General features: G+C 41.4%; 1 protein-coding gene and 1 pseudogene across 3 annotated transcripts in view; one reads left to right on the top strand and one right to left on the bottom strand.

Annotated features, from left to right (window-relative positions):
* Positions 1-26,608, top strand: part of BCAP29 (B cell receptor associated protein 29) — a 43,483-nt gene that overhangs the window by 15,435 nt on the left and 1,440 nt on the right. For all 3 annotated transcript variants that reach the window (XM_012935325.2, XM_055146832.1, XM_055146842.1), the window contains exon 7: positions 20,124-20,224. In XM_012935325.2, the coding sequence (XP_012790779.1) occupies positions 20,124-20,224 (101 nt within the window). The remainder of the gene's footprint in view (positions 1-20,123; positions 20,225-26,608) is intronic.
* LOC129400853 (EF-hand calcium-binding domain-containing protein 11-like) lies at positions 12,974-17,257 on the bottom strand (annotated as a pseudogene).

Here is a 26,608-nt window from a genome sequence, read left to right on the forward strand (position 1 = left end):
TTTGTGTGGCATTACAGGTCCAGTAACTGAATTAAGGTCAACTTGGTGCTGTTTATAAGTTTAAATTTTAAAAAAATTGGATTCTATACAATAGAAAGTCCCCATAAGGTAGCTGCTCTTATTGACTACTTCCTTACTAGATAGTTTACTTCGTGATATATTTAATTTTGAGCTGAAAAGCCCCAGGATAGAAGCTGTTTCTATAAAAATTTAAAACAAAATTCCATAGATTTTTCTCATGTGATAGAAAAATTACTTGACCTTTTTTTTTTTTAAATGAAAAGTGAAATGTTGTTTGAGACGGTAATTTAAATACAGCTTAGAAGATCATTTAAATACAGCTCAGAAGATAGTATACATTTCCTAGCTTCTTAAACTTTGGATTGCAGCCTATATTGGATATCCCAAGTTTAAAAAAAAAGGGGGGGGGGTTTAAAGTAAATTTCTTTATGATGTGTTATCAGTAAATGTTTGATATGTTTACCTGTTTTAAATATCTATTTTGTATACCTGGGGCCCTGTAAAAATCTCAGGGGGAAAGGCCTTGGTGAACAATTAGGGATCAGGTTAAGAAATCCTGATACAGCCCAAATTTTAAACCTTGACATAGTTGGTACTTGAGAGTTTTCTGTAATTCCAAAAGATCTGAAACACGGAGCTGGAGACAGTGCAGTGAACAGAGCACTGGTCTTGCATGCGGCTGACCCTGGTACCCCATATGGTCCTCAGAGCTCAGCTCGGAGTGATCCTGAGTGCAAAACCCAGCAGTAAGCCCTAAAACCAGGTGTGCCACAAAAACAAAACTAAAACAGCAACCAAAAAAAAAAAAAATCTGAAACAAGATCAAGAAGTTTGAACATTCATATTAAAATAACTGTGTTAGTCATCTCCCCTCTATATTAGGTATTTTGGTGGAGAAACAGTGCACTATTTATACCCAGCATAAAGTACTGTGCTAATCCGACAAAGATTCATGCTACTACTTCCAAGATATCTTTAAGTAATTTTTCAGAAGTGTTTCAATATCTTGCTTGCTATTTCCATATCCTTTTTTTTTTAATATGCTAAGAAAGGAGCTCTTAATTTAAGTTTATAAACTTTTAGAAAAAAATTTCCCTTCCTTCCTTTTGTTGGTGGTTGTTGGTGCTGCTGCCACCGTGATGACCAGGGTTACACATTCACCACACTCTGGTGCTCATGGAGTTGTGGAGTTGTAGTGCTTGCCAGAGGCCGAGCACCAGGTTTGAGGACTCTCGTGCTCCAAATGCCTAAGTGCCAAATGCCAAAGGTCACGCTCCTTTAGCCATGCTGCTTGCAGAGATGTCACCCTCCCCAAGGGATGCTGCTCATGCATGCTCTGGTTCTAGCATTTCCCCAGCGCCCTGCTGCCCAGCCGTGTGTGCTCATACAACCCAGCCAGGAATCACTTGTGGCTCTGGGGCTCACCAACCAAAGAACCGCCAGGATCGTGCTCAGGACATGCACTCAGCACTGGGTAATGAGCTCGTGTCTTGATGTTTGCAAGACAGGTGTCCTGAGCCACTAAGCTACTAAGCTGTTTATCTGAGCCCCGACTCCCTTTCTGAATGTCGTAACATACAAAAATTCATGAAGGTAGGCATTGTGCCATCCGTCAGGCATGAGAGGGTACCATATCACCAGGTCAGGGCACCAAACTGTCGGGTCTCTTGATGGTGGTGGCCCGGTCAAATCATAATATAAAGAAGCTCAACATTTTAAGAAAACCTGGATGCTGCTAGAAGATGGGCAGATAATTCAAGTACTGTGTTTGTGATCTGGCTTCTGTGTTGAAGGTGTAGACTACAAGGCTACTTTCAACGTGAAGCACTGTTGGAATAGAAGCAGATTTTACCTGCTTGAGCGTGTCCTGTTTGGTTCCTGCAAGGCGTCTCATATTTTATGAACACAATGTATTTGCCCAAAGTTATTATTTTAGATACCATAACCTTATTAATGACCTTGAAAAGAATAAAAATTTCTGTCTCTCAAGAAGGAGCTCTTTAGGGGGCTAGAGCGATAGCACAGCAGGTAGGGCGTTTGCCTTGCACTCGGCCGACCCGGGTTCGATTCCCAGCATCCCATATGGTCCCCTGAGCACCTCCAGGGGTAATTCCTGAGTGTAGAGCCAGGAATAACCCCTGTGCATCGCTAGGTGTGACCCAAAAAGCAAAAAAAAAAAAAAAAAGAAGGAGCTATATATCCTTGGCATTGATCCCTTCACACCTATACCAGTCAAATTTACTTATGCAAGAAATTAAACAAATCAGTAGAGCAGTATTTGGGTTGATTCTGCATGGTGCTGTGTACTATAGTAAAGTCCCAAAACATTCTCTGAACTCTTAAGTGAGGGTATAAAGGCTGACTGCTTATGAAATTTGGGGGGCACACTCCATTTGTGGGTTGCATGCATCCCACCTTAGGGTGTATAGTTCCTTTACCCTGTGCACTCCGCTATGGGACTGCCCGTGTCCCTCTACTCCAGGAGTCCAATCTTTTCCTTCTCTTTATGGCACACTCAGGTGCTACCTGTATCCCCACCTAGGGTACAGAAGTACTTTACCAGGTTCACTCAACCCTTTTCTCCTCTGTCCTATTTCCTAAATCAAACTATCTTCACCATCTGTCTCCTCGGGGAAAGTAAAAAAAAAAAAAAAGTTTCAGAAAGTTATTTTATATTTGAAACTTGATCAGCAAAACAGTATGATTTGGCAGAGAGAGAGAGAGGGAGGAGAGAGGAGAAGAGAGAACAAGAATCAGATAGATTGTCATGTATAAATTTTCTCGCTCTTGGTGTTTCTTTAACCTAAGCGAAACATTTTCTTCAGTATAAATGGAAATAAGGCACAAATAATAAATGCATACTTAAGCTGGCTAATTGGCAGTGGTATCCTAAAAACATGTATTATGCACCCTCTGTCAGTAGGGGCAAACTCACATTAGTTTCCAGCCTTCAGCTCAGATTTTCCCCTTTATTACTGCTTCAGTGCAGTGATACAACCTTACCGGTCCCAAAGGGTGCAGGGAGGTCCCAGAGCGCTTAATTGATGCTCAGCACTAATTTATTCAGGTAGAAGGACCTGGTCTGCCATTTCTAATGATCTGTTTAACAATAACTTTGTCGTCCCAGCATGTGGAGTAATTGGGAAAGGTCATTGCCAGGAAAAATGAGAACTTAAGCTTTGAGGAATTTACAGAGCTCACAAGCTCTAATAATAAAAATAGACGTGTTGTATTTAGCGGAAAACCTTGTGATGTTGAAGGAGATTGACTTCAAAGGACACTTCCAGGGTGACTTCGTATTTATCCTTGTCAATAATTTCTTCTTCATATTTATTCCTAAAACTAGAGAAATACTTACTGTTCATTTGTTGCATGCATCTAGGCAGCAGATTAAAAAAATTTTTCCCCCAGATTTGTCCCTTTCAGTCAATTGTTTGTTGGGGGAGGGAGGTGGTTACCATACCTAGTGATGCTCAGGGAACCATATGTGGTGGCAGGGATCAAACCCAGGTCAGCCACATGTAGGGAAAGCTTCCTGCCCACCACGTTATTGCTCTGCCCCCAGTCTTTTTTGATTGACGTACTGTGATTTACAATATTGTTAATGATGGTTCTTGTGTCGATAATTCTAATATCACGCCTATTTCCAGGGTACCCCCTTCCCCCTCCAAGGATCCCAGTGCCCCTTCCTTTCTAGCCTCCCATCCCCCACAAACTCAGTTTTGTGGATCTGTTCTCATTGTGCTGCTTTTGGCCCTTACTGTGTATCTTAGAGTCTCACGTATGAGAGAGATCATCCTTTCACTGTTCCTTTCCTTCTGACTTCACTCAGCATGATATATTCTAGTTCCATCCACGTCGAGGTAAATTACATGATTTAATTCTTTCTTCAAAAATAAACAGATATGCGGGCTGGAGCAATAGCACAGCGGGGAGGGCGTTTGCCTTGCACGCGGCTGACCCGGGTTCGATTCCCAGCATCCCATATGGTCCCCTGAGCACCGCCAGGGTGATTCCTGAGTGCAAAGCCAGGAGTAACCCCTGTAAATCGCCGGGTGTGACTCCAAAAAAAATAAGAAAATTTAAAAAAATAAACAGATATGATTTTTTAAAAAGTGATTGAGTTGCATGTAGAATTGTCCTCCTTATTCCTTTAGGAATATTCTTCATTTAAAAAGTTCACAAGGCGGGGCTGGAGTGATAGCACAGCGGGTAGGGCGTTTGCCTTGCACGCGGCCGACCCGGGTTCGAATCCCAGCATCCCATATGGTCCCCTGAGCACCGCCAGGGGTGATTCCTGAGTGCATGAGCCAGGAGTGACCCCTGTGCATCGCCGGGTGTGACCCAAAAAGCAAAAAAAAAAAAAAAGTTCACAAGGCAGCCAGTCTCATAGTAGAGGTGGAATAATAATTTTTATTTTATATAATAATTTTTTCTACAAAATAGGAAAGAAAAGAAAAAATTGTCAGAAAAGAGAAATGAGGCTAATTCCTTAATATTCTACCTTTATTCTTCCTCCCTTTTTGTCAGCAACTTTTCAAATAATTTATCCATGATAAGGTCATTTCATATGAAACATAACTAAAACTAACCTTAAAACACATACTGTGGGGCTAGAGCGATTGCACATTGGGTAGGGTATTTGCCTTGCACACGGCCGTCTCGGGTTTAAGTCCCAGCATTCCATATGGTCCCCCGAGCACTGCCAGGAGTAATTCCTAAGTGCATGAGCCAGGAGTAACCCCTCTGCATAGCCAGGTGTGACCCAAAAAGGAAAAAAAACCACATACTGTACAGAATAAATCTTATTAGAAGTTGCCTAAGTGAATGAACAGAGGGCATAAGCTGAATGTATGGCCTATGATATATTTCTAATAGAGTATTGGAAGCATTTAACATGTACCTTAGATTTGTCCAGGGAGCAAAACTTTTTACTCCTATTTAAATTTGTTACTGAGAATTTCTTCCTTTGCCTTCTCCTCCGTACTCTCTCTACCTAGATAAATGCTCCCATATCATGGTGGCTCCCACATCATGATGACTTGCTTTGCTAAGAACATTCTTTTTACAAATTGACTTCACCATGCTTGAAGATGTTAAAGTTGGTTTTATTTTTTTAAGGACATCCTTTAAAGCCAATAATAAACAAGCCATACTAACATAAAGGCAGAAGTCAAGAAATTCAAGATATTGGGGGCTGGAAAGATCACACAGCTGGAAAGATAGCACAGCTGACCTAGGTTTAATCCCTGTCACCTCATATGGTCCCCTACCCCCACCCCAAGCCTGCCAGGAATGATCCCTGAGCACAGAGCCAGGAGTACAATCTGCGCTCTCTCGGGTGGCCCCCAAACAAAACAAAACAATAATCAAGATCTAGAGAAGAGAAAAAATTATAGGATTGTTGTTATGTTCTAAGTATTGGCAGTCCTAAATTCCTGCCTCTTGAATCTTGGATCAGAAGCATAAATAACATGTAAACAATCTTATACAAATTTTTTCAGTTGTCTTATACAAATTTTAAAACTGTCTTGGCTTGTAAAGAAATCGTTTGAGTCTGAAAGTAAATTCTCAAAGTCCAGTTGCATGCTGAATGAAGGAGTGAACATTCCTAATGATAAGATATAATCAAGGACAATTCTCTAGTATTGTTAAGACACACAAGCTGGCAGGAAAATTAGTAATATGGCATTGCTGTGGTGAGAAGAACAAAGCATATCATTGGCTGATATGTCAGAAGTTAATACAAAGCAAGATAATAATCCAAATCTGAGAGTGCAGTTGATGTAGCTCCTAAGAGCCTGGAAAGAATGATTTGATAAGAATGGCACAGTCTCTTCCCTGCTGTCTTGTCCCCAGCAGAGACAAATATGATCATGAAAGGCCTTCCTGGTAAAACTTTTATGACAAGTGGATCAGTGTGGATCAGGTTTATATTTACGGCCAAGGAAAGTGCAGAAAGTAAACCAGACAACTCTCTGCCTAAAAACAATTTTTTTTAAGTGCACCTAAATATTCATAGTGGCTGTCTTTGGCATACACAAGAATAATTATTGGCTGGAGATTAGTTTCCGGTAATGAATTTCTTTTATTCAGATAATGAAACCATGAGATTTTCATTGTTTTTAAAAGAATACTTTTTAAAAGAATACTTCTAAGGCTGAAGAAATAGCGTCATACACTGATCTGAACACATATTTTGTATGCTGGTTCAATTTCCAGCACCTCATGGTCCTCTGAGCACCTCTGGAGGCTACCCCAAAGCTCAGAGCCTGGAGTAGACCATTCTGTATATCTTCCCCCATAAAAGACTTGCAAATATCCAGGTAAACCAAGACAGTAGGTTGGTTTTTTTTGGTGGGGGGGGCGCTGAATTATTTAATTTGTAGCCTCCTTTCTACTTTGGAAGTAATACTAAAAATGAGAAGTTCTTTAACCTTATGCTAAGTTACATGAACTATGTTGTAAAATTAGTGAAAATATATTGGATAGGCTTGATCAAGTCACCACCTTTTTCAGACACAGTGTTCTGTAAAATAAGGACTAGTTATCTTTAATATCTTTTATATATATACACACACATATATATATATAGGACCAAATATAGTAATTGAGCCTCAAGAACTATTTTAATTTGGGGCTTTTTTGACTTGTGTTTTTCATGAGCAGAAACTCTTCACCATAACTTCCCTTCTTCCAAGCTTCTTCCAATTCAGCAGGTGGTTAATTAAACCATATTTCTCACATTAAAAAAAAATTTTTTTTTTCATGCAGACGTCGAATCATCAGGACAGGACCTGGCATGTTTTATCCATCTGTTAGCTCTTAGTCCAAGTGCACTAAATGGAATGGCTCCACAAATCATAAATGTCTAACTCTCCCGGGTGGAATAGGAGAGGGCATCTGCCCATAAACACGATCATTTCTCATTAATGTCATAATGTAGTTACTTGTTTAGGAATCTTTTAGAACCATTGATATGGATTGGTAAAACTTTGTGGGACAGTGCTGGGGAGCTAGGTCACAAGAGCTCAGTGCAGCCCCCCACACCACATGGACCCCAAACATTGCCCTGTATAGCCTGGTGCTATCACACCACCGAGTCTGATCAGCACTGCAGCTTCAGACCCAAACGTCCTACCATTAGGCCTGCCTAGCCATGCCGAATATCGCTGAGGAGACCTCCCATTCTCCTAGGTGCAAACCAGAGCTCTTCCCAAGCCTGAGACCCTTTGTCATGGAAAGATCATTGCCATTATTTCAGCTGCCTTACTAGTTGGAAAGTCTGCAACCTCAAATTTGAACAGAGTCCTTCATATTCTTCTAGCTTCATTATCTTCTAGCTATTGTTTCTAGGTCAGAGTTCGTTCCAATCACATTTATGTTTGCGTATGTGGCCGCTTTTGCTTTGTTTTGCCTTTGAAAACTTGTGGAACATTCTGTCTATCCTTTGAGTTATGAAATGTCATCTTCAGAGAGATTTTGAGAACATTTTCAACAATCTGCAAGATTTGGGGAATGAGGAAAAGTAGAAGTATAAGGGAACTCTACTATTTAGTTGATTAAGGAGATAATGCTTTATCCAAAATGGGGAGTGAGAGGGTGAGGGAAGGACAAAGGAGTAAGATGCATTTATTTGGGGTTTGGGGAAGCAAAAAATAAGGATTGGTTACTAGTTCTGGGTTTTGGCTGGAGCAATAGTACAGTGGGTTACCACTCTTGCCTTGCATGTGGCCAACACTGGTTTGATCCCTGGCACCACGTATAATGTCCTGAGCCCACCAGCAGTGATCCCTGAGTGTAGAGTCCCAAGTTAACCCTGAGTACTCTCGGGTATGGCCCCAAAACCAAAATTAAAAATGCTGGTTTGAGGGACCATCAGGATATCCTGGTGAAAATGCCCAAAGAACAACTTAGAAATAGAGTTTTGAAATTTAGAAGAAAGTTCATCTCAATATACATGATCATACTTACAGATCTGATAATCAAAGACTCTATGGAAATGTAAAGAATCTGTTGGTGAAAAGAAAGAGTCATAAAATGTAGAACTCTGAAAGAGTCAAGAACTGACTGAGAAGAATCTAGTTTTACTTGGTAGTTATTCATCTCTGGTCATTCCATTCTCTCTCATTTAAGTGTAGTCGAGTCTGAAGATTCCGATTTGCTAGAAAACCCTACTCTTCAATGTGTACACTGATACTAATAGAGAGAGGGAGGAGGGGAAAGAGAGAAAAGGGAGCAATTGACCCTAAGTGACAGAATCGATGGTAAATCAGCAGTGACGCATTGGTTGGTCCTGAGTCTCAGAGGGCGAGAAGGGTTTTTCTGTAGAAGAAATGGGCAATGTTTCCCCCTTGTGTCGGGAACATACCGTCGACCAGAAGTGAAAGGGCAAGGCTGGTGTACCTTATGATATACTACAGGAGAATGAAAGTAATGGGTCTGGGAAGAAAAATGAGATTAGATCTAGGGGTCCATGAGCCCCTGTCTTAGAAGCCCACAACTTACTGTGAAATAAGTAGAGAAGCAGCAGATTTCAGCAAGAAAATGTAGAACCAGAAACAGTCCTTTGCCAAAATAATCTGGTTAAATGAGAATAAAATAGCTCTCAAATGTTTAAATCTCTTTATGTAAGAACTCTCTTGCCCACTGTGTCCATTGAAAGACGCTGGAAACATCTAATTTGTATTTGAGAATGTGAAGTTTGAGAATGTGAAGTTTATAGTTCTCCACCAGGGTGGGAGACTGGCTTTCTAACCAGCTCTCTATGTGACTTTGGAGAAAAGCTTCTTATGCTCCTTATGCATCACTGCATTAAGGAAAACTCATGGTCCAATATGCCTGCTCTGTGTTAATGCCTAACAAGTAGGATATTATTGTGGTGGTTATGGTAGTTTGGACTGGAGCGATAGCACAGCATATAGGGCGTTTGCCTTTCACGAGGCCAACCCAGTTTCGATTCCTCCATCCCTCTCAGAGAGCCCGGCAAGCTACCCAGAGTATCCCGCCCTCATGGCAGAGCCTGGTAAGCTACCCATGGCGTATTCAATATGCCAAAAACAGTAACAACACGTCTCACGATGGAGACGTTACTGGTGCCCACTCGAGCAAATCGCTGAACAACAGGACAACAGTGCTACAGTGCTATGGTGGTTATTGTTATCTCAAAAGAAATTTGAGTTAACTAGGAACTGACTGGAGAAAAAAATATTTAGACTTAATTGTCAACAAAGATGTCTTGTCAAAACTAATCTCAGGCCAGGGAGATAGTGCAAAGGACCTAGGGGTCATATTATCACCAAGGAACTCTCCGGAGATAACACCTGAGCCTCAGTGGATATGGCCCCAAAAAAAAACAAAAACAGTAATAATTTTAAGACATATTTTTCAAGTTTTTAGGGTAATGTTTCTGACATTTGCTGCCTTTGCAAATTTATTTTATACTGTCTTTTTTGTACAATACAAAAAATAAAAATAAAATGAACCAAATGTAATTCATACTCATTTTGGATATTGGAATTAAAAAAGACAAAGACTTCTCAGCCTGATCAGTGATAAAACGTAATGACAGATGTGTGAGCTCTCCTTTAGCTAATTAAAACTTAGATTGGTTTGTTTTTCAGCAGAAAGAAAGGAATAGCAATACTCTGGACCGTGAATATACTGATTAGCTAGGGATATTTTGTTCTTTGAATTTTTTTTTTTTTGGGAGAGCCATGAGGTTGGGCTGAACCCAGTAGGGTGTGGGGGCATGCCCCCCAACAGTCTGGGGGCACCTAGTGCTGGGGATCAAACAGGACCTTCTGCATACAAAATGTGTCCACTTTGGCCCCAGCCCAGGTCAATTTTAATTACCAGCAAGATGAATTGGGGTTTGTTTTTTGCTTTGGAAGCCAGAGCCTGAGGTCTTTTGCTTTTAACAGTTACTTGATTGTGATCATATCCATATGAAAATCTAACGGTCTTTTATCAAGACTTACCCACAGTGGAAATTATTGCCTCTTCCTCCCAATTGTCCCCTTCTGGATCTTGACTCATTCAGTTTTGAAACGGATTAGAAGCTATCAAACCAGTATAATGATATGGGAAATGAAGAAAAAAATACTCGTTTTGTTGTAAGATCTTCTATGTATAGGGAATTATGTTCTTTCTGTAAGAAAAATTGATGGTGATAAAATGGGGAGCTTTTAGGGGATTTATTAAATTTCCCAATATAATTTGGTTTCTTTTCTCATGCTTTGATATTTTATAGTCTTCCTTTCATCATTTGCTTTTAAGGTTTTTTGAGCAAATTATAAACCAAAAGAAACTGATAAAAACTGTAAAAAGTTGCTTTAGAAATATGGTCCTTAAAAATGACCCATGGGCCAAATCCAGCCTGATGCTATTTTAATACAAATTTTACTAGATCAAAGACTCACGCTTCCTATTTTGCTTCTTTTACATGGCTGCAGTGTTGAGTAGACTGGACAGAGTTTGCCTGGCACAGACAGTGAAAATTATTATTTGATCTTTGCAAAAATTACTTGCTGACCCCTATTCAAATTAAGGAGACTCTTTTTAAATATAAGTGAGCTGAAGCTGAAAAGATTTGTTTCTGCCCTCAGTGTGTAAATGAAAATCTAACAATCTTTTATCAATTTATCCACAGTGGAAATTATTGCCTCTTCTGTGCACTGTGCACCTCAGGTTTTTTAAAAATGTATATTAATTAGGGGCTGGAACGATAGCACAGCGGTAGGGCATTCGCCTTTCATGAGGCCGACCCATGTTCAATTCCTCTGTCCCTCTCAGAGAGCCCGGCAAGCTACCGAGAGTATCATGCCCACACGGCAGAGCCTGGCAAGCTACCCGTGGCGTATTGGATATGCCAAAAGCAGTAACAATAAATCTCACAATGAGAGACGTTACTGGTGCCTGCTCGAACAAATTGATGAGCAATAGGATGACAGTGACAGTATTAATTAGGTAATTTAAGGAATTATATGTTTGTATGGTAAAGCTAGTGAAAGTAAACTGACTTCTTTAATTACCATATGTGAAGGGTTATTTATTTTAGATTCCATGTGTTCTGTTGAAACGTGAAACTAGTTTATAAAGCAATTTGTTTAATCTATATTAGCACAGTGCTTTGTCTGAAACATATATCTGAGTCATAACTGTGTCCTTAGCATATACCTACTATTCCAGGTCTGGTATATAATAGCTCTGAGTGAGTCTCATTTCTGTATTGCCAGGAATAGAACCCAGACCTCAGGCATGGGCTAATTCCCGAGCCCACAGGGGGTCTTTTAAAGCTGGCATCTGTGTATTTCTGTCATGCTCCCATTCTGTTGAGCACTTACTTTTGGGCATAATAAGATCTTCCAAGCTCACCTTGTATTTTTCCTTCTTTGGCCCTTGAATTCACAATAAGTTTTGGTTCCTTTAAAGGGGTAATATTTTTAGAAAATAAAATCTGGGCCAGAGTTGTGCTCATTGCAACTGGAGTGCCACTATTTTTAGGTCCCTTCGGCAGGCAGAGCCGGTAGGTAGCTTAAATTTCATCCACCTCTGTAGAGGACTTTCTCCTGACTATTCATTTCAATGTAGCCGAATTGACATTTTATGTATATGACATATTGTCACCCTTTCTAAAATCTCTGCATGAAGGTTTTCACTCACCGTTGACGCAGTTAGTTGGTTGTTCATTTTACTGTGCATCTTCCTGCCCAGCTAGCAAATGAGTCTGATAAGAGCAAAGACCTTTGCTCTCTTCTCCTGTACCCTCAGCACTGGGAAAAAGCACAGCAGGCATTCTGTAAATTGTTGAATGGGTAGATGTGTGTTGTCTTAAAGCAGCCTCACCTGCCTAATAGTCCATTTTTAAGGTCATGAAGAAGAAGAACCTTTAAAAAAGAAGAAGAACCTTCATACGTTTCATGGACTCATAGCAGTTAAAGTCTAGGAAAAACCAAACAGTTTCTCTTTCCGGATAAAAACAGGAGAGGTTTAGCACTGCTGCTAAGGACTTAAGTGCCCACAGGCCTTTTATATTCATTGTTTCTATTGACCTTAATGTATGATTTTCTGCCATCTTTGTTATTTATTTAATTTTAGTTATTTTAAAGACACTTATAACTACATTCCCCTCCAGCTCTTCATTTAAGTAACTTGATCTTCTTGTAGATTATATAGGTGCATGAAACTTACGTTTCCTGTACTTTGACACTCATAAATTGTTTAGTTCTGTGCTGCCTTAATATCAGCTTCTTTTAATTTATTTTCACTGTGCTTACTGCCCTTTAAATTATTACTACTTTGATTCTTGTTTTTATTATTTATTGTTTGTTACATTTATTACATGTAAGATATACGTTAAAACAGATCTTGTGGCCAGAGCAATACAGAGGGTAGGGCATTTGCCTTATACACGGGGAACCGGGTTTGATCCCCACATTCCACAAGGTCCCCCGAGCCCACGAGGAGTAATTCCTGAGTACAGAGCCAGAAGTAACCCCTGACATTTCTGGGTGTGGTGCAAGAAATAAGCACTGTAGCACTTTCCTCTCGTTGTTTATCAATTTGCTTGAATGGGCACCAGTAACGTCTCCATTGTGAGACTTGTTACTGTTCTGTCATATCACATACGCCAAAGGTAGCTTGCCAGGCTCTGCTGTGCAGGCGGGATACTCTCGGTAGCTTGCCAGGCTCTCTGAGAGGGGCAGAGGAATCGAACCTGGGTTGGCCGTGTGTAAGGCAAATGCCCTATCCGCTGTGCTATCACTGCATGTAAATGTATTTTAATTAAATGCTATTAATCAGAAAAAAGAATAGGAGTTTCATCACAAGTATGTGACTGACATTCAAATTGATGGACAATGGCAAGTCTTAATGCTTGACACTCAAATCACTGCAACCTGCCGACTATCCCTGGAGTCCCCAGAGCAGGGCACGGTCACTCGGCTTCGTTCTATTCATAGTTCAGGGCATATTCGAAGTCTTTAAAGCTGACGTGACCATCTGAGTCCTGATCTGCTGCCCTGAACACCTCGAGCATAAGCCTCTCAGGTAGCTTGGGAGCCTCCGATCCAAACGCTTTTTGGAAATCTTCCAAAGTTAAATAGCCATGATAATGCCTGTCAAAGGCCGTGAAGATGGATCTGATTTCATTCCGAAAGATTTGAGCTTCCTTCTTTTTCCTCACTATATTTAAAAACTCCTAAAGTGGTATGCCTAGGAGGGCTTATACCCAAACAGCATTACAACAGCTATCTTAAATCTTCTCTGCTTAGATAGCCTTTGTTATCTTCATTACATGCTTTAAATACTTGCACCCACTTCTTGGGGACCACGGACCAGGAAGCCAGCCCCACTGAACACAAGAAGTGGGTGCAAAAATTAAATTTTTTTTTTTTTTTTTTTGCTTTTTGGGTCACACCCAGCAATGCACGGGGGTTACTCCTGGCTCTGCACTCAGTAATTACTTCTGGCGGTGCTCAGGGGACCATATGGGATGCTGGGAATTGAACCCGGGTCAGCCTGGTGCAAGGCAAACGTCCTACCTGCTGTGCCATCTCTGCAGCCCCAATAATAATTTTTAAAATCTTTTATAAACAGCTGCTGCTGGGAATTAAACCTGGACTGGAGCGATTGCACAGCGGATAGGGCTTTTGCCTTGCACGAGGCTGGCACAGGTTTGATTCCTCCATCCCTCTCAGAGAGCCCAGCAAGCTACCGAGAGTATCCCGCCCGCACAGCAGAACCTGGCAAGCTACCCGTGCGTATTTGATATGCCAAAAACAGTAACAACAAGTCTCACATTGGAGACGTTACTGGTGCCCGCTCGAGCATTGATGAACAATGGGAGAACAGTGCTACAGTGCTTTAAAAACAGATCTTATGCAGAGGGAAAAAAATGATTAAATTTTGTCTAGCTAAAACAGGAATTTGAAGGTCCATGTGATAATATTTCCAGCCTAGTGAATTTTATCCTATCTAATCCTAAAGATAGGCTGTTCCATTTTGAATTTTTTTTAATGTTAGAAACTTTATTTAAGCATCATGATTTGCAAAGTTGTTCATAATTATTGAATTTGTTTTAAATCATTTTGTGTATAACTCTGTATTTACTGAAAAATTGGCAGCGTGGCACAAAAATTTTTCATATATAGTCTCTTTAATACTATTAATGACCCAATCTTTACATTATTGACTACAGACCATAGCTTATTCAGATTTCCTTAATGTGTTTCTTGTTCGTGCTCAAGGCCTCACTCAGGATATTACTACTCCTACTACTTAGGAGTCAGGTCACCTTGACTTGAGCAGATTCCTTCTTTTTTTTTTAATGACCTTGACAGTTTTGAGCAGGACTGCTGAAGTATTTTGTAGAGTTCTCTCTCTGTTGGGATTTATCTCATCCTTCCCTCAAGGGACAACTGTGGTTATGGGATTTGAACAGACACTCTCAGAGGCAAGGTGCCATTTTCACCCTGTTATCAAGAGTGCGTGCCACCAGCCATCCCTCCCTGAGCAAGGCAGAGCTGTTTCAGGTTTCTTTAGTGCAAGTTCCCACTCTCCCCTCTCTCCATGCTGTTCCCTCTAGGAGCTCATCACTGTTCAGCCCATCCTTGAGAAATGGGGAGTTAGGCTTCACTTCCTCAGTGATAAGAGTATCTACAAAAATTCCTGGAAACCCTTCAGTACAGATTTATCTTTTTTTCCCCGTTTATTTGTGTCACTTTGGACTCATTCATTTAGACTTTGGGTTATAATTTAACACTGCGCTATTTCATTGCTTAAGTTGCTTGGACTTTGGCAGTTGGGAACCAGTTTTCAGGTTGAATCTCTTGGATGGGGTCTCCATAATTGTGGATTTTGGATTTAATTTAACTTTTTTGTTGCTGAGAATGTCCTTGTTTTCTGATATGCATCACCCAGGTTTATCCTGTCCCATTCCTAGAATCGATATTTCAGTAGTAGTGGTGGTGTTTGGGGGCCTCCCAGATATGCTCAAGTAGAGCCTGGGGACCTCTAGGTAGTTCTCAGCCAACCCAGTCTGTGGTTCAGGGCTAGTGTCCGAGGATGAGGTGCTACTCAGGCCTGCTGTGCTGGGGTCCGCCAGGGCCGCACCTGTCAGTGCTCAGGAATGCCCTGAGCACTGAGATCACACTTGGGTCAAGCACAGACAAGGCTCCCCAATGAAATCCCAACCCTGCTTTACTTTTGTTTGTGTGTGTGTATCATTACTGATGGTGCGCAGGGCTTACGCCCCGCTTTGTGCTCAAGGATCATGCTGGGAGGACCAGATGTGCTTGAACCCAGGTTGGCTGTGTGCATCGCAAACACTCCGCCTACATACTATCACTCTGGGGCGCCCACATTGCTTTTAACTGAACAGGATTCTCATACTATTAGTTCGGTTTGGGTTTTTAACTCTGAAGTAGACTGAGATCTTTGTAACATGATTATATTTTTATTTTTATTTTTTTTTCTTAAAGAAATATTGTATTGAACCACCGTGAAAACAAAAAAAATACAAAGCTTTCAGGTTTAAGTCACAGTCAAATACTGATTAAACCACCGATTATATTTTTAACAGATTATTTCAAGGATGGTTTTTTTTTTAATTGTGAGTCTCTCCAGCTTGCCTGCGTACTTTGGGTTTTTTTTTGTTTTTTTTTTTTGTTTTTTTTTTTTTTTGCTTTTTGGGTCACACCCGGCGATGCACAGGGGTTACTCCTGGCTCTTCACTTAGGAATTACCCCTAGCGGTGCTCAGGGGACCATATGGGATGCTGGGATTCGAACCCGGGTTGGCCGCGTGCAAGGCAAACGCCCTACCCGCTGTGTATCACTCCAGCCCCACTTTGTTTTTTTTAATAAATGATAAAATTGTTCTTAGATGTAACCAAGAATCCTATCAGGAGACTGGAGTGATAACCTTATTACATACTTGAAATTTAGCTTACTTTCAGAAAATGAACCAGTTCCACCCGAGTGAACTTTTCAGATGCTTAAAACCCACACTTTTCATTTTATACATTCTTTCCTTCCTTCAGAGAACTTCTTGGAAGCACCAAACGTGCTGCTAAGGGCTCTGAACAGAGACAAGACACAGCTTTCTTTCTTGAATAATCTGCACTATAGTTAAACATCAGCATGATAAATGCTATATTAAAAGTGAAGCTCAAAATGCAGAGAAGCTCAGCAGTAGCAACATGAATCAGGGACATACTTGCTATTGGAGGGATGAATATTAATTAGCCTGATGAAATGGAGAGAATGAAGTGGGAAAGTTAGGGAAATGGGCAAGGATGTTCAAAGAAAATGAGCAGCTTGTCATTGAAAGAGTATGAGTCTTTGGAAGTGCTACAAGTTGTGCTGTGTGACAGGAGCATAAAATTAGAAGCAGTGATAAGAAAAATAAGGCCTAGGGTCCATCACAGAAGGCCTCACACTTGAGCATATCTGTATAATACCTTATGGAGGCCTTGTCAGAGAGGATTAAGTAAATGAATGGTCATTTTCACAGCTCTGTGGAAGATGAATTCAGTAGCCAGAAGGCTAGGTGGGGAGTTCATTTCAGTATTCTAAGCTAGAAGTAGAATGGTGATGAGCACTGCCAGGCTTAATTCCTGAGTGCAGAGCCAGAAGTAACCCCTGAGTGTTGTCAGGTCAAGCCCCAAAACAAACAGACAAAAACCAAAAAAAAGGAGAGAGAGATGGAGTGGAATGAATGGAGTGGGTGTAATAATAAAAGCAGTGGAAAGGGGGTGACAACCAGAGCGATGATAAGGTATAGACATTACAGTCACGTACCTAAAAATATAAATATTTATAGAAATAACTATAATCAAAACCACAGTTTATGTTCCTTACCAAACAGTGCTTACTTCCCAAGTATCTTGGGGGATGCATTACTGTGGGTTAAAGGATGGTTCAGTCCGTAATCGCTGCGAAGGAATAAATAGTGCATGCATATGAAGAGGAAGTCCTGAATAGGCCCAGTATCGCACAGCCTCGGGTCCTCCATAATAGAGCCGAATAAGCTTAAACCAACATTCACTTATTATTCAGATTATTCCATTTTAAATTATTCAATTTAAAATTATCCAAACTTGAATTTTTTTTTCCACTGATACAACCCTAGTACCTGATTCACAGCACCCCGCTAGCTCTCCTGCTAGTGCTGCGAAATTGTCTGATTTCCTAGCAGAGCGCAGCTGGTAGTGTGCATTCCCTCTGACAGGCATCACTGTGACACAGGCCTGCAGACAGCCGTTTCATGTGACTATTATGCAGAGGGTCCCATACATGTGACTGTGTCACTTGGAAAGACCACAAGTATATATTTTTTACCTACTAATATGTCATTGAAGACAAACCTTTACACATTCTTTCAGCTTGCCACGTCACTGCACAATGAATAGGGGTTATTTTCTACTTCATTCAAGTATGTGTGTATACCTCAAAAAGTTCTTGGTAACTAAAACTAATTTCTATTGGAATCTGACCGTTTTTCTCGTTTTCCTAGGGCTGCTGGCAAACTGCCGGTGAGCAACCCCTTTTTTCCAGATGAGGATATTGTTATAGTGGTTTAGATGTATCACTTCGGACCTCCTTGCCTAATAATGTCCTCCCTATAAATACTGTTTCCAAAATAATGCGGCTAAAAATAAAACAAGCACGTTCAAATGTCAGGTAACAAGCTTATACAACCCCTTAGTCATGATGGCAGTTCCAGAAGGAAACAAGAAACATCCAAAACATAGTATTATAGGTTTTAAAAATAACAGGAGCCTGGGAGAAACTGGGAAACAGGCCGAAAGACTTGTAGACAATAACGGCCTCTCCTAATTAGAGTAAATTAATGATAGTAATTCTTAGGTTTATTAATAATCACTAAAATGCAAGCAAAATAAATGACTTGATTCGGAAGAGAGTATCCAAGCAGTAGTTTACAGATATATATCTGGATTGCTGTGATTTTCTTAGCGTCCTAGGACCACATCACATAGACTTTCTCCTAATAGTCCATGAGAAAACATGTCTTTCAATGATTCCAAAAATTTTTATTGAATTTCCTAAGTAACTTTTTCCCTTCATAAGTTTAAATCGATTTTTTCCCATTTAATCCAGTCCTGTTGCATGCAGGCCCCTGGTCAACATTCTTGAAGCTGCCGCTGTGGTCTGAATTTTCTTTGCCTTTTATATGCCAGTAGTCAGGCACCTGTACATTTTTGAACCACTAACTACAGTTGACTACTTAAATCAAAAAGTCAGTTAAAATTAGGGCCAAAGAGATAGTAAGGGTTCAAGGCACTACATACAGCCAGTCCTGGTTAAATTGCTCGATGTGTTCACCTCCCCCCCACACACAAACCCTCCTAAAAAAAATAATGTAACACTTATTTTCTCAGTTGCACTGAGCATATTGTATTCCTGGGGCCAGAGAGATAGTACAGTGGGCAGGGTACTTGCCTTGCATGCTACCACATGGCCTCCCAAGAACTGGTGGTTGCAGCCGTGAAGCACCCCTGCCCCCATCTCCATCAGGATGGTCCAGGTGGCCCCCAGCACTGGTAGCAGCATTGCATCCCTGGACCATCAGCCCACTGACCCACATATTACCATGAGTGGACACCAGATCCCCTGAACCCCACTTGGGGGAGAAGCTTCCCCTAAGAAAGAAAGGCTCATCGTAGTAGAATGCTGACTGATAAATGTGGATGGAATGGTGAAATTGAATTATCTCTGCACCATTTTGTAGCCATCACTATAAAGATTGTTTGAGCAAAAATTATCAATGGATGCTAAATATAAAAGTGAGATTTTGACAAGAAGCAGGATGTTTTCATCGACTTCCAACATACTATTTCTTGGTTACCAGGGGGAAGGTACTAAAAAATGCGAAAGGGGGCAGATAGGTATCTGGACATTACCTGTTAAGAACTTTGAACGTAACTTACATTATATTTGTGTTATGTGGGATGCCTGAACCTGAACTTAATTATGAGGACACAGAAGACCAAAGCAAAGTGGAAAACACTTACTGAAGAGGAAGAATTACTGTATTATTTTAAATGCCAGTATCAGGGGTGGAAGTAAGGCAGTAGCCTAGCAGGTTCGGACCTCAGTTTGATCTCTGGCACCACAAAGTCCCTCAAGTACCACCGGGAATGACCCCAACCACAGAGCCAGGAATAGTCCCTGAGCAATGCTGGATGTGGCCCACCCCCAAAATAAGAAAAACTTAAATGTCAGTATCAAAAACTATAGTAGAGAAGAAGAGGGAAAAGGCTGAGAACTATTTCAGCTTTCAGGAAACTCAAGAGATAAAACAACCAAATGGGTCTAGAGGTGAGAAGAATAGGAAACATAAGGCATAGTTAAAGAGTTGCTAAGAGTAGTATATGGATAGAAGATTTGGTAGTATTAATGCTGATATTTATTGTTAAATTTCCAAAGTTTGGTTAACTATACTAAAGATGTGAGATGAATCCTTTTTTTCCTTAGGAAATACACACTGAAGTATTAAAGTATTAAAGGTCATAAAGTTAAAGATCATGACGCCTACAACTTATGTCCAACCAGTTTAAGAAAATAGCTTGTGTACTAATTTGTGGAATATAAAATGTTATAATATGAGACTAACACCCAAGGACAGTAGATTGCTCCATGGTTGGAAGCCTGCCTTAAGAGCTGGGGGAGAAGGCAGCTGTGATACAGAAGGGACCACTAAGTTCAGTGATGGTTGGAGGGATCACTCGGGATGAGAGATGTGTGCTGAAAAGTAGATAAAGGACCAAATGATGGCCTCTCAGTATCTGTATTGCAAACCATAATGCCCAAAAGTAGAGAGAGGGTAAGAGGGAAATTGTCTGCCATGGAGGAAGAGGGAGGGGGAGGCCAGGAGGAGGGTGGGATACTGGGAATATTGGATATTCAGTTGAAAAAAATAACTTGTGAATGGAGAGGGAATAACAAATGAAATGCATTTACAGTTGGTGGATTTGATTAAGACTATGTAGGCATTCTCTGTTAAGTCAGAAATTTTCTGTAAGTTTAAGTTCTACAGTAAAAATTTTTTAATTCCCTTTGATTCTTTTGTTTTTCTAGCCCTTTCTAAGGCTCAAACTGATGTGATAACAATGAAGGTGCAATCAGACAGACTTTCAAAGGAGTATGACCGACTCCTGAAAGAACATGTGGACCTTCAGGTGAGCAGCGTGGGTCCCCAAATTTCAGAGTACTAATTACCCAAGTCAGCTAGTTTGGTTTATTTATTTTTCCCCTATCAAGAGGATGTACTCAATAATGACTTTGTTAGTTAAGAAAGACATGTTTTTACCTGGGAAGTAAAGAACTTGGCTTAAAACTCTTCATAACGGGGCTGGAGCAATAGCATAGCGGGTAGGGCGTTTGCCTTGCATGCGGCCGACCCGGGTTCGATTCCCAGCATCCCATATGGTCCCCTGAGCACTGCCAGGAGTAATTCCTGAGTGCATAAGCCAGGAGTAACCCCTGTGCATTGCCGGGTGTGACCCAAAAAGCAAAAAAAAAACCTCTTCATAACAAGAATTAATGGCATGCCAACCCATAACAGTGTTGCTTCATTTAAAGCATGAAGCAGAATAATTAAATCTCAGAAGATGGGCAGCATTTAAAAAGGACTGGCTCTGGAAAAATTTCATCTCACCGTTTAAAACATCGCTTCATTCATGCCCAAAGCATACTTTAGCCACATTGCTCCTTCTGTTCCACTGATTGGTCCGTCACCTTCACACAAAGCTTTAGGCAAATGGGATTTGAAAGCTTACTTGAAAAAGACGAAAATGGGGGATGAAGGGGAACTGCAGTTAAAGCTGCAATGTCAAGGGTCCAAGGTTTGCTCTTTTTTTTTCCCCCTCCTTTTCCTCCAGTCCAGCAAGTAAGAATTGTCAACTCCCATCTCTGTTAGACTTTCTCTTCCCTCTCAGCCCCTCACGTGGCTTGATTTCCCAGCCAAGTGTGGGGAGAGGACAGAGAGAGAGAGACCATCTCAGAGCCAGCCCTGGCCTCCCAGCTTCTTCTATTCTGCTTTCAGTTCAGTCTTACCTTCAGAATTTTGACACTTTAGGAACTTTCTCTTAGTTTTGGGAAGGAGAGTTGGTTCCATTTCATCGATGACAGCTGTACCATGATTTTACTAGGCTAGAAACCCTAGTCCCAGGACTCTCTTCCTTTTGCGCTAATAGTCACTGAATCTCCAGGGTGGAGCATTGTTCCTGGTATGAGGCAAGCAGGTACTACACTCAGGGATTAGCAGGGCCGTCATCAATAGGCTTCGATCTTTGTGACCTCAGCCGGGATTGTGTCCCCTGGGGACTCACATTCTTATCTGTAAAGTGGAAACAGGAATAGCACCTGCCTTCATGGGCCTTGAGGGAATTGAGGTGGAGAATGCCTACCATGGGGCATGGCAAACAGGAAACACCCAAGAAAGTGTAAACAATTATGGCCACCATCTGGTCATCATCTGTACCAGTTGCTCTATCAAACGTTGTCAAGAGCGTGATTTAACTCTGAATCAGCCACTTTGACCTTGATTCAGAGCCAGTCAGGAAACCATCCAAAAACACATTTGTAATCTGGTATTCCCAGTTAAGCTGCATGTTTGATTTAACAGATCTGCTTTTGACAGTCACACACACACACACACACACACACACACACACAAAGGGCAACCCAGAGAGTGGTAAATAGTGTGCTCCAGCCCCAAGTCCCTGCGAGCTCAGTTCCTGTGGCCTGTGGTAGACAGTGACATTTTCACTAAGTCACTCTTCACTCATCCCTGTAAAGGGAGATCCTGAGGTTCCTTAAGGAACCATCTAATAAACATATTTGTAATCTGTTATTCCCAGCTAAGCTGCATATTTAAGTGGTCTGCTTTAGACACACAGACACACAACAAGGACAATTTAGATAAGAATAGAGTTTCTGACTTCAGTATGGCCTGCCTGATGAGAATTCTTTTTTTTTTTTTTTTTTTTTTTTTTTAGCTTTTTGGGTCACACCCAGCAATGCACAGGTGTTACTCCTGACTCTGCACTCAGGAATTACTCTGGCAGTGCTCAGGGGACCATATGGGATGCTGGGAATTGAATCCGGGTCGGCCACGTGCAAGGCAAATGCCCTACCCGCTGTGCTATCACTCTAGCCCCTGATGAGAATTGACATGCTGCAAGATCTGTCATGGGCAGTGAAGAAATACAACAGAAGTCTTTTGCTTATGGCAGAGCTGTTTTTCCCCTGCCATTTATAAAGTCAGGGCATATTCAAAGTCTTTTTTTTTTTTTTTTTGGTTTTTGGGTCACACCTGGCGATGCACAGGGGTTACTCCTGGCTCTGCACTCAGGAATTACTCCTGGCGGTGCTCAGGGGACCATATGGGATGCTGGGATTTGAACCCGGGTCGGCCGCATGCAAGGCAAACGCCCTACCCGCTGTGCTATCACTCCAGCCCCATATTCAAAGTCTTGACAAAGGACAGAAAAAGCTTTTATCAGTAATTCTGTCACCCCCCCCTCCAAAAAAAAAGAGGTACTTAAAACTTGTTTCTTTGAAAACTAACATTACCACATAAATAATAAGTGTTGAACCTTGTTCACTAGAACATTGAGGCTTTGATCTAATTTCTGTTTATAAACAGAAATTTTTTTCACAGGTGTTTTGTTTTGTTTTTTTTTTTTTTTGACTGGAGCGATAGTACAGCGGGTAGGGCATTTGCCTTGAACGGCCCAACCAGGTTTGATTCTTCCATCCCTCTCGGAGAGCCTGGCAAGCTACCCGTGGCTTATTTGATATGCCAAAAACAGTAACAACAAGTCTCACAATGGAGACGTTACTGGTGCCCACTCGAGCAAATCGATGAACAATGGGACAACAGTGCTATAGTGCTATACAGGTTTTTACAGTATTAAATAGATAACCCGATTGAAGATAAAGACCAAATAGTTGGCTAATACAGAAACCAAATAAGGCTTCATATATGTTGTATTTACTCTCTACCACTGTAAACAATTTAAATTAGTGCAGTAAATACACAGACACACACACAAAGCCTATATACACATGTGTGTATACAGATATTTATTAAAAGGGATTGGTTTTATGGGTGATGAGAGCACACCCACTGGACATGTGTGTATGTATGTGTGTGTGTGTGTGTGTGTGTGTGTATATATATATAGAGAGAGAGAGAGAGAAGAGAGAGAGAGAGAATGTTATGGGGCCACATTTAGCTGTGCTCAGGCCTTACTCCCAGCTCTGTGCTCCGTGATCACTACTGGTGGTAGTCAGGGGACCTTATTTGGTACCAGGGACCAACCTGGGTAGGCTGTGTGTGAGGCAAGAGCCCCACTCCCTGTGCTATCTCTCTGACCCCTAAATTTAAACATTTTAATATCCTGTTTTGTGGATGATTGCAAAACTTGGCTGCTGCATCATGGACCCAAAGTCACTGAACTGGAAAGTGGGATTCAGGGTGAGACATTCTTGCTCCAGACCCTGCACGTTTCCCAGGTTGCTCTCTGCCATGCTCCATCACAGACCTGTGTCCTTGGAGCCGTTCTCTCCCAGTTTCTGTCTCTGTCTCTGGGGCTACACTGTCCAGGCTCCCTTGCTGTTTGTCTTCTGGGCAGGTTTGGCCAGTTAAGGCGCCAGTGCAGAGCAGACGGGCAGCAAGACAATGAGCAGGGTCTTCCCCGCCTCTTCCTGCTACCCGTGGCAGCTGCAGCGGCAAGCAGGCCCCTCTCTGCCCTGATCCCTGCATCTTCCACCTGGGGGCCTTCACTCCCGTTCTCTCCAGCCCAGGACTTGGTGGTACTATTCAGCTCTTAACCAGTCCCTGAGGTCTACTCTCTCATCACCCTTAAAACCAATTCCCTTTCTAAATATAAAATCAAACCTCGTCTCCATTGTTTGCTCTTTCTCTGAATCTCGGGTGAATCATTTAACACCTGAGCAGTAGCCTTGGCAACTTGAATGAGGATTGTAATACTTTAGGAATGTGAGGCTAGATTGCATGCACAAAAATAACGTTTTGTATAGTTTTTAAGCCTGGCAAGCTACCCGTGGTGTATTCAATATGCCAAAAACAGTAGCAACAAGTCTCACAATGGAGATGTTACTGGTGCCTGCTCAAGCAAATCGATGAGCAATGGGATGACAGTGATACAGTGACAGTGATAATTTTTAAGCAAGGGAAGTTCTGCATAGCTGCATGTAGTTGTTCCTTGATTGGAATTCTTTTCCTCACTCACCCCTACGACCCTCTTCCCTTGCCCCACCCCTCATGTCTATTATTAGAACCTGTATAAGATTCTAGGAGTTAGGGGACATAAAATGAAATCCATGTTATTGATAGTAATTCTTCCTATTTTTAACTTTCTGAACCTGACATGAGGAACGAGATCACTGTGTGACCAATACCAATACAGACCAATATAGTGAGAACCTTTATCAAATTCTTTTTTGTGCATTATACTTCTATTTTCAGACCAGTGTTAGCTATTGCATCATATCCTAAAACTATTTGGAAATCGTAGCTTTCTCACTTTTACTTTTTCAATTTAATTTTAATCACCAACTAAAATATATATTTTAAACAGTGGAAGGGGAAAAAGCTGACTTCTTTAACTGTAAATAAATCCCACTTTGCGTCTTTGGAAGGGCTTTGGATTTCCCCGTCTTCTCCCCTCCCTGCTAAAAGCACTAAATCAATATTAAAAAAACAGCCTCCTTAAAATCTGTAGTCTTCGTCTTTCCTTGTTTGCCTTGGCCCTCTTCAAGAAGAGAAAAGGTAGAAATAACTAAGGGCTGTTGGCAACACAAACCTCATCATCACCTGCCAGTTTAAAATTTTTATTTTGGAAAGTCATCCTCACTTAAAGGACATGTCCAAAATAAAAACATCTTTAAAATGGACTTTTGGGGGCTGGAGTGATAGCACAGCGGGTATGGCGTTTGCCTTGCACGAGGCCGACCCGGGTTCAAATCCCAGCATCCCATATGGTCCCCTGAGCACCGCCAGGGGTGATTCCTGAGTGCATGAGCCAGGAGTGACCCCTGTGCATTGCTGGGTGTGACCCAAAAAGCAAAAAAAAAAAATAAAATAAAATAAAATGGACTTTTGTTAGAGCACTAAGATGCATACATAAGCATGTGAAATAACTTTGGCCGTTCAGAGTACCTCCTCTAGTCCTGTCTCCTCAGGTGGTTGCTTAGAGCTGTTTCGGTTGTACTGGTGGCATTAGTGCTCAGTCTGAACAGGAGCCTGGCAACTGCCCCTGCAGTAACACTGCAGTGCCATTTTAGGAGATATTTTTTCCTCTCATAGATTTGCACCTTCTAAGTACAAATGATCACTTATGGTTAACTTAGAATCATTTTCTTCTAGTTTTAAGTGATGTGTTGTCACCTTTGTATCATTTGAGAAGCATATTCTTCTGACGAAACCTGAATGACCAAAATAAATAAATAAAAGGTCTCCTCATATGAATTTTTTGTTTTGTTTTGTTCTACTTATTCTTTTCCTGCCAGAAATATAATTAGGTTTAGCTGGGGCTAAAGGGAGAGTACAGTGGGTAGGGCACTTGCCTTGCACACAGCCAACCTGAGTTCAATTCCCAGCACCCCAGAACCTCCCAGAAGTGATCCCTAAGGACAGAACCAGGACTAAGCCCTGAGCCCTGCTGGGTATGACAACAAAACAAAGTGAAACAAATACAAGAGAGGGGTTTTATAATTTATTCTCTGCCATTAACAGTCAAAATGTCAGAAGAGTAGGATGAACTTATTAACATGTTTTTTACTCGACATTTTTTTCGAGTGAGACCTCCAAATTTTGTAGCCTTTTAAACTTGAGACTTTCTTAATCTATATTTCATATATGATTGTCCTCATAATTTATAACTAGACACAGAAAAGAAAATATTAGAGGGCAGGAGGAGTAGTACAAGGGGTAGGACTCTTGCCTTGCGTGTGGCTGATCAGGATTGAATTCCCAGCACCCCATATAGTTGCCCCAAGTATCACCAGGAACGATCCCTGAGCACAAGAGCTAGGAGTAATCCTAAGCATTGCCAGGCATAGCCCAGAAACAAAAAGAAAGAAAATATTTGTTATTCCCCAGACCCACTGGCTCTAGTATCACAAAGTTCTAAGCGGCAGCCCCAAACCTGCACAGCCAAACAGAACAACTGCAGCTCCAGGAGGACCCCCACTCCCCTGCACCCCTCACCTGCTCATGCTCTGTAGCCCCACTGGAGGACACATCCCCTCCAAATAAAAAGATAGTACAGTGATAGTACAGATGGTAGGGCGTTTGCCTTGCATGCAGCCGACCTGGATTCGATTCCCAGCATCCCATATGGTCCTCCAAGCACCTCCAGGATTGGTTCCTGAGTGCAGAGCCAGGAGTCAGCCCTGAGCATCACCGGGTGTGACCCAAAAAGCCAAAAAAAAAAAAGAAAAGAAAAATTCTTTGTTATATCTGTGACTCCATGTTTTTCTCTTTTTTCTTTTTTTTTTTTTTTTTTGTTTTGGCTCTGCCCTCAGAAACC

This window comes from Sorex araneus, chromosome 1 (genome assembly GCF_027595985.1).
Source record: "Sorex araneus isolate mSorAra2 chromosome 1, mSorAra2.pri, whole genome shotgun sequence".
NCBI classification, from domain to species: domain Eukaryota; kingdom Metazoa; phylum Chordata; class Mammalia; order Eulipotyphla; family Soricidae; genus Sorex; species Sorex araneus.